The sequence below is a fragment of the Monopterus albus genome, unplaced genomic scaffold, assembly GCF_001952655.1.
Source record: "Monopterus albus unplaced genomic scaffold, M_albus_1.0 scaffold38.1, whole genome shotgun sequence".
Taxonomy (NCBI): Eukaryota; Metazoa; Chordata; class Actinopteri; order Synbranchiformes; family Synbranchidae; genus Monopterus; species Monopterus albus.
The window spans coordinates 3432943-3442197 of NW_018127918.1; the positions used below are offsets into that span (position 1 = coordinate 3432943).

At 39.8% G+C, this 9255-nt stretch overlaps 1 protein-coding gene across 4 annotated transcripts in view; it reads right to left on the reverse strand.

The window, feature by feature from the left end:
* Positions 1–9255, reverse strand: part of cadm1a (cell adhesion molecule 1a) — a 340724-nt gene that overhangs the window by 105990 nt on the left and 225479 nt on the right. For 3 of the 4 annotated variants that reach the window (XM_020598432.1, XM_020598430.1, XM_020598431.1), the window contains exon 2: positions 2647–2664. The exons of the other annotated variant lie outside the window; for it this stretch is intronic. In XM_020598432.1, coding sequence (XP_020454088.1) covers positions 2647–2664 — 18 coding nt within the window. The remainder of the gene's footprint in view (positions 1–2646; positions 2665–9255) is intronic. 4 annotated transcript variants of the gene reach the window in all.

The window sequence follows — 9255 nt, forward strand, 5'->3', positions numbered from 1 at the left end:
ATAAATCTGCAAAAATGTCAAAAATTCTGTGTTTTTCTGTCAATATGGGGTGCTGTGTGTACATTAATGAGGAAAAAATGAACTTAAATGATTTTAGCATATGGCTGCAATATAACAAAGAGTGAAAAATTTAAGGGGGTCTGAATACTTTCCGTACCCACTGTATATTACACACAAGGAATCTGTCTTGGGTACAGAACTGAGGAAGCCATCTGCGCCACCAACGTGCACACACACGCTGATGGTGGCACTGTCCCTGCAGGGTGCTTCTCTGGCCATTGGGAGCAACTTGGAGTTAAATCTCTTGCCCAAGAACACTTCAACATGTGGACCTTCCGGTTAGGGGACGGCAGCTCTACCTCCTGAGCCACAGCCACCCCGAAATCAGGGCACGTACTGTATGTGCTCAGGAGGTAGAGCAGGTCATCTCCTAAATGGGGGGTTGGCGGTACAATAACTGGCTTCGCCACTCCACATGTCAAAGTGTCACTGAGCAAGACACTGAACCCCTAGTTGCTCCCAGTGATGACACCAGTGTGCAAAGGTGTGAGTATACTGTATGTGTGTGCACATGGGTAAATGGGAAATAGTCTAAAGTACTTGAAGTGTGCATTAATGTGTACAAATGCACTATACAAGTATAAGACCATTTACCAACACTCAAAACTCAAAAGATATTTGCCTGCTTTGTCTGGTGGGTAATCTAGCAGCTCTCCACCACCAATGATCTGAACAACAAATGAGGAGGTGCCTTTCAGAAGAATGCTATTCACGCCTCCAGAAGAGTTCCAGAGATTTGAGAAAATATGGTGAAGAACAGGGAAACATCTCACTACAACACTTTGATATTTACTCAACAATACAGCAGTTATTGTAAGAGTTATTGAAATTCATTGGTATACAAGGAGGGCTCATATTCCAAAGTGTGAACATATAAAGAATAATCAAAATGCAAACCTAGGGTTCATTTCTATTTGTTTAAGCCAAAAGAAGCCATCTGGAATGTTTAATTAGTTTTTTAATTGGCTCATAATTAACTATAAGTGTATAATTAACAAATTAAATGTTAAAGTGACTTTGCAGACTAACAACTCTTCAGAGTAATAACTGTAAACATTGAAATCTGCTTGACTGGACTAAAAATGACATCGATAATGAATCCAACTTTTGAAAATTCCTAAAAATTAATTTGAAGCATATTGTATTTAAAACCTTTGAAGGATTATGCGCCAATATTGCAACATGACTTTTCCAACCTCTCTGAAGTACTTCAATCACTGGCAAATAGTTCAAAAGGGCAAGAGAGGCACATTTGGCAGCTTACACACAAATCTGGCACTATTTCAGTCCAACGCAATAGAATGCAACAGAAACACAGATCTAAACCTGAACCCTGAGAAGACAGCTTATTAGTGTCCCAATTTGAACCTGTCACATTTCTTTCGTCTTGACAGTTTTATAAAACACTGAGAAAATGAGACAATATGGTGTGAGTATTTCACTGCTGAGTAGAGTATGAAATGATTTGGTCATATTAAAATCTATGCGCTGCCAGTGATGATTGTCATTGGCAACGCATGCTGGTGTAAGTTTTGGTCACTGCTTTGTTGGCAACCAGCTGCAGAGACCACCGCTACTTTGTGGCAACAGCATAAGTCTGTGACCGAGAACAGGCCTGTGAAGGACTGGGCTCCATCCAATCAGACCCAAGGGAAAATCTCTTGCTGTCCAATTCTAATTCATGTACATATAAATAACGAGTGCTGGCAATGCTAATTGGATTAAAAGGCTTGTAGGGGAGAGTGGGGAGCGACGGCACTTAAAGATGCACCATGACAATTTATACAGCATACTTTTTTTGTTGTTGGGTTATCTATTCTGACTAGGTTTAAAAAATGTTTTCTGATTTGCTTTTGATAATATTTGTTGGTCATGCAAAGTATACCATATAAACAAGCCCTCCCCCGCCCCCCACACATACACACACACACACACACACACACACTCCCGGGGCCCTCTATAAGTGGTATAGATGATGGATGGATGTTTGTACAGTACACACAGGGGGTTGAATAAACAAAGGAGCTGAGTAGAACATATGGTTAAGTTATTGTTGCTAGAGTTAGCAGAGTCTACAAAATAATTATAAATAATACAAAAAAATAATACAAAATAATATTAATAAAGAAAAAAGAGAGATCAAAAAGGTTCATCCAAGAACAGCTCTTTGACAGTCATCCAGACAGAACTACTGCATGGATTTTCAATGCTTTTGACCCTTTCTGAGTTTGACAGGAACCACTAAAGTGCACTGACACTGTGAGCAGCACAGTGGTCTAGCCTACATCAGGATGCTATATCTTTTGGTATTTAAAACACTGGTAAACAATTGAAGATGTACAGTATCAGTCAGCAGCAATAACAACAGCATGAGTTTCAGAAGAAATTGACTGTGGAGAATGTAGGAGTGAGACAGAAATCTAAATGTGAGGTAGGAGGAGAGAAATTTAGACTGAGATGGATTGCTCATTGGTTGTATGCGATAAACTAGATGAGGAGAGGAAGCATGTCTTTAAAAAGACAGAAGCTGGAATATGGTTAGAGGATGTGTTGAGGAGAAGGAAAAGATATGCAGGGATGGCTTACCTGGGTACTGTGCAGCTCCTGTGTCGGAGAAGGACGAGAGAAGGAAGGGTAGAGGGAGGGGACAAAACAGAAAAAGAGGTTAACATTCAAAGCCACATTGCAGAGGTGCATGCTTTTACAGTACTGGAGAAGGCAAAGAAAAAGTTGCATATGCTGTACCCCTCTTCCAAATGAAAATCATTAAAAGACCACAGTTGATTTAAGAAACACCCAGTTATTGAATGTTAAATCTAAGGTGTCAACTCCAAAGGCAAATGCATTTGGCTACAAATAGGTTTTGATCAGTATCATTTTTGAGGTTAATACCAGAATGCTGTAGATTGCAAGCAAGGGAAGAGAAAGATATTGTACATATTGTGCTAATATTCTTATACATATAGATATGTATTTGGCTAGTTTTAGCTAGTCTTGATTTGTTTAAAGCCATCTACAAGCACCTCCCAGTTGATATATATATATATAGCTTGATTTAAAAAAATAAAAATTGGTTTATTGTGTTTCTATGAGGGGTTATATGCCAGACTGTTTCTTGTTTGAGAGCAGGGACTTCTGGTTCTCTCTGCTGGTTACCTGGCAATCTCACACTTTTGTCTATGGTGTAATTTTTTTCAGACACTGTATCCATTATACAGTAAACTACTGTACTGTATATGGATTATACAATCCATATACAGTAAATAATTGAAGCACGACACAAACAATTAAATAAATGAAAACTGACCAAAAAAAAAAGTTTGTCTCATTTACAATATCAGTATAATATCCAACACCACAGGGAAAATGTGGCACTGGCTGTCAGTATACAGTCTGGCATCCATTTGGGCCACCATCATTGAAGAACATGTTACAGCCAAGTAAGCATCAGGATTCCAGCTATGAGGCAGCTTTTGATTAGAAAACCTATTTCCTCTTCAACCTTTGCCAAATTTCAAACATGGCGATATTCTAATTACCATTATCCAGAGCAAGAAAGACAAGCAGAGACTGAGTGGGTGTTAAGTACAAGTGAGGGTAAAGGAGAGTGAGAGGGAGGAAATCGTAGCATGAAAGCAGAGAAAATCGGAGTAAAATGCAGCGTGAAGATCAAGTGAAACAAGAGAAGAATTTCAGCTCTTTTAGATCCTGTTACACAGTCCTGTTTATGGAAAAGATGCATCTTGCGGAATCATTGCTCATTTGCTTTTCCTAAATCCCTGGACATGTATATCCGCAAGCTTAAAAGCCTCAGTCTGTTTCAAACAAGTTTGTATGATGTGTCATCCAACCACTCTGTAAACAAAAATGATATTCATTTCAAAGCTACTGCGTTTATTTCAAACGGTTTTGTGTTTAACGACCATGGCAAATTCAAATGCAAGCAATAGGAATACAGTTTTAGAAAATCTCAGACAGAAACTCTCAGCTCCAGCAACATCTGTTTGACAAATGGTTAATGGAGTTTGACAGCTTCCAGTCTTACCTGGAAAGTGGGGGTCTCTGCTTAAGCATTCAGCTATAGCGCACAGGAAGCAGAATAACAAAGTACTTCAGAGAGTCGCATAGTCAGCTCAGACCACCCTTGAGTTCAGATTCATGAAGTGTGATAGTGTGAGGGGGTTTTGCTTTGGGGAGATAACAGCAATGGGCAAGACATAGAGCAGCTCTCCCCATGTTAAGTAAATGGAGAGTGGGTGAAGAATAACACCATCACCACTTTGCCCCTTATGGGTCTTATGGGAGCCTTTGCTATCCCACCCCGACCCACAACCTCCAGAGGTGAGGTTAAATGACAAGGACTGCAGAGATGCATTAAACATGAGTCATTTGGACAGAGAGCTAGACGCTGGACCACTCCAGAGATGATAGGGACATTAACCAGGGTTGCACCAGGGCCTGAGCTGCATTTAATGAAGGCCTCCACTACCTCCCAATGTCTCTCTCTACATTTGACTCACAGCCAGGGAGCTAAGTGGTTCAAGATAAACACTGCCACTACTTTTTCTGGCTCCAGTTGTCTGACTTTGTGCCTCTTCCTCTTTCTCTGTACTCACTCTTTTGCCTGGCAACTTCTTATAGTCTCTTTATGGTCAGCAGTGGTCAAGACCAGTATTAAAGTCTTGCCAGGCATAGGAGGAAGGGTCAGAAAACAGTCATCATCAGCAACAATGAAGCATGGAAAGATAAAAAAACAGAACACAAAACATATTGTAAGCAAATCTCCAGCTTATCTTAAGATGAAATTGCCATTTTAAAGAGACACGTTTGCCCATAAATAACAGAAAAAATAAGAACAGATTTTTTGGCAGTGGGGCGACAGTGGTGCGGTGGGTAGAGCAGTCGTCTCCCAACCAGAAGGTTGAAGGTTCGAATCTCGGTGCCTGCAGTCCACATGTCAAAGTGTCCTTGGGCAAGACACTGAACCCCCAAATTGCCCGTGATGGCGCCGTGTATGCACGCAGCGGCCCGGGGCCCTCGTCTCCAAACACGTGTACGTGTTACAATGACAATAAAATAAAAATAAAACTTCTATTTCCTAGTGCACTAAATGTATATTTTATGGTGAAATTCCATATAAACTATCTAAAGCTTGTAAATATAATAAATATTCTTAGTTTAAAGACTATAGATTAACAGTACACATCCCTCACTGAAATTCAGTACAGTAAAGATACACTGCCAATGAATGAGAACAGAGAACCTAAAGGTCTAAATGAAGGTCTGGATTTGAATCCATTTTATGATAAAATGACAATAACGCTGCTCTCTATACCTGCAGGAAATGTATCCAAGGAGAGTTGAGGTACTACAGCTCGCCACTGTCATGATCACACAGGATATAGGAGTTAACCTAAATTTTGGTCTACTAGACAAGGCCTAGATCTGTTTTTGTATAATGTGCATCTGAAACAAGCAATTATATTTACTATGTATGTGACTATACTACATAGACATAAAAAACCTTTTAATGCATAATACACACTACTAGTGCATCTAAATACCACTTAAACATTGGCTTTAAAACAATGTTTTATTGTGAGCATATGTTTAATAGTCAGCAGCAACTAAACATGCTTTAAAAAATAAGTCAAGCTCACATAGTAACAAAATACTAAAAAGGTCCCAGGCACTATGAAAATGGACTAGAAAACAGACACAGCAGCCCTGCTTTCATCTGTATTCATCGGGTGAAGGAAGCCCGGACACTCTCTTCTTTGCTAGAAACAAAATAATAACAACGGTTTCCTTCAACACAGCAGGACCACAAGCTTCCAAGCATGTCATCTTCAAACATAGCTCTTGGTTAATGACCTGGAACATACATTCAATGACTATCAAAGGGGGACGTTGCTGGGATGGATGAACATGTTGACAACCTCTCTCGTTCACTCCTCGATCCCACAAACACACGCCAACACCGTGTCCCCTTCACACTCCTACCAGCATACACAAACACGCACACAGAGAGGCCCTCCCTGCAGTTGGTTTAAGTATAGCAAGCAATAACATGTTGATTAAATCTGTGATCAGCTGCCTAAGGGGCATGAAATTGGACATGATGAGTGTGGCACATTAAAAACTAATTTTCAATAGCACCAATCCTATTGTCTTTCTTTTAAACAGCAGTAAATCAGGTGTGGAGAATGGAAGACTATGTGTTCTATCACAGTGAGCTCTGGGGTTACAACCATACCTGGATTCTGGAGGCATCAAAGCTTTTTGATAAAATACGAATCTATTATTTACTGCCTGTAGCACTTCCTCATTGCATTGTATTACAAACTCATGAAGAGCTCCCAAAATATACTGGCAGCAGGGGATCAAACTACTTTACCTGCAACACTAACTAGATAAACAAAAAAAAAACATTTACTTCTTTGTGTCCTCCAAAACTCTGAAGTCCGATTAAGAGTTAGGGCTTTTTTAATTTCCAGTACTGTATGAACAGTAACAAATCTTTTCTGACTTTTGGTCTCAACTTGACTTTGAAAGTGTAAGAAAGTAGGCAGAAAAGGTTAAGTAACATTATTATAGAATAGGAGTGGAAAGTGTGGGTCTAGTTGCGTGATTGTGGTTTGAATTTTTAAGAACTTCCTCAAATTTCTGAACTGCCTCAAGAAGGCAAGGTAAGAAAGCTATGACTAAAGAGAACAGGGTTTAATAGAGCAAAGTCAACTGAAGGTCAGGTTACTCAACAGCATTAACATGAAGACAGTTTTAACTGACCCTGACTCAGACCATCACCGTCTTCTCGGGTCTTTTTGTTGTGTTGTTTTTTTTTTTGGTTTTTTTTGCTTGTAACCTTTTCGTCACAATGCTTTCAAGATGTCACCTGCTGTCACTGCTAAGAGACTTGTGATGCAACTGCAAAGTCTCTATATTTCATCATCAACAATGTGCCTTGGGACACAATCTGCACTTGTCTCTTCTTGCCAGAAGTATTTCGACTCACTTATGCACTGAACTGTAAAGCAGCTGCCATTTGATGTAACTTAAGAGGTATAAACATTGCCTTTTACCCCCCTTTCTCCCGCTTCCTTTTTTTCTCTCTCCGTGGATGCTGCTCACTCACCCAGTCTCCCTTTACCTCTGGCTGTCTCTGGGACCCGCCGATTAGAGCCCTGGGTGCTCTCATGCTGATAAGGCTGCCTCCTTGCACCACCAATGGCTGTGTCCTCAGGGATCAGGAAAAAAAACGGTCCCAGGGTAATGTCCCCGACAACCCCAATCCTCACCCCTTCTCACTAGTCACCAAGTCATGGGTGGTGGATGAATACACTGCTTTGTGCATCTCATCACTGTGAATAGATAGGCCTGCATTTTCATGGTGTCTAAGAGCAGCCAGAATGCGTAAAAGTAATACTGCTCAGCTTAAATGAGTGCAGCATAATGCACGGAGGGCCCTTTTTATGAGTGAAATTTTACATCTGGAGTGTTTACAGTACCATCTGGTAGACTCTGTACACTTAGCACTGAAAACACTGGACAAATGCTGGTGCTCAAATGTGGATAATTTCATTTCATGAGGGCTGATATTGCCTAACTTTCCATCCAGCTCCCACAAAATGGAAAATAATATACCTGTATATTTAAGAACATGATAAATGTAGCCTAGGTTATTCACACAGAATAAATACATTTAAATCAATAAATACATTTTGATTCTGGTCAATCACTGCATATTTGCTGAGGCCATTGCTATAGTACATGCATTATTAAAAATTAATGTTGAAGAAGTTTGAATAAATATCAAACTAATGAAGAAACCACTTTCCAGTGAACAGTGATGAAACTACATCTACTTGGTGATTGATTGGTAAGGAGAGGAAAACCTAATCCTCAAGGTGTTCTAAAGAAAAAAACTCGGCCTGGCTTATCTCTGAGGTCAGGAAAGTTCACAGCCATTAATTTTAAATGAGTGAAATAGATTTGTGGTAATGGAAACTCAATGGCTCCAGCGAGCACTGGGACTTTGTGGTGTGAAGACACCAAATGGCAGCGTGATAGCCTGACTACCCAACTGTATGGAGGAACCCAAAAAACTGATTTGAGTTTTGTGCCCCCTACACACTAAAGAAGTCTTACGTGTAATGCATTAGAAATATATGAGGCTTTCAAGCATAACATAGCTGACAAAATCAGGTGTACTTTTCTCTTTTGGTCATTATGCTATCCATCTAATTTAAAACTCCTTAGTTTTAGCAGCAAGTGGCCATGCTTATTAAACAAATACCCTTGTAGAAAGAACAATAACAATTATGGAATGAGAAACCAGAAAGGTCAGGAGCTTTTTGCATGAAGAACACAGAAAGCCTATTTAACACCTGCTCACATTTATGTTCAGACAGGATGTGATAAAGTAGCTTTAGAAATAACATTGTTTTTCATGCAACAAAAGAGTGTGGAGTTCATAAATGCTATTGTCAGTTCCCACTCTGTGAAGAAAAGAGAACGTTTTGCTTGCTCTATTAGGCTTACAGTGGAGAGAAAACAAGGTAATAGGTCTTTTCACTTCGCATTCACTGTTTGCTTGTTCACACCCTGCAAACTGGGAATGTGAAAAGCACTGAAAAATATGTTCACAGCATCACATATTTCCCATATGCCACCATAAGACAGGCAATCATTTGAGAAAATCTTGAGGCATTGTTTAGAAATCCAGCCAAGTTGTAGGAGATTCTGTTTTTCAAAATTAATGTAGCTATTAAGTGAAGAGTTTGAGTGGTGATTTTTTTGTCCATTTTGATGGGTTAAACTCTGTTTTGGTGACTTTAAAGTTGGTCAATGAACGTGTCCATTTGTGGTATTAAGCTTGACTTGTCTACCTACAATCTAGTTAGCGTCAACTGCTGCTTTGGGTTTCTGCAACAAAACAATAAGAAATTGTTTTGTTGACCACACCTATCAAATTTAATGGCAAAAATACATTTTAGATAAGGTACTGTATTATTTTTTTTCCACTGAACAGTCATAAAAAAAAAACATACTGGATTGGCTTATCCATCCATCCATCCATCCATCCCTTTTCCTCCGCTTATCCGGGACCGGGTAGCGGGGGCAGCAGTCTAAGCAAAGATGCCCAGACTTCCCTCTCTCCAGACACTTCCTCCAGCTCCTCCGGGGGAATGCCGA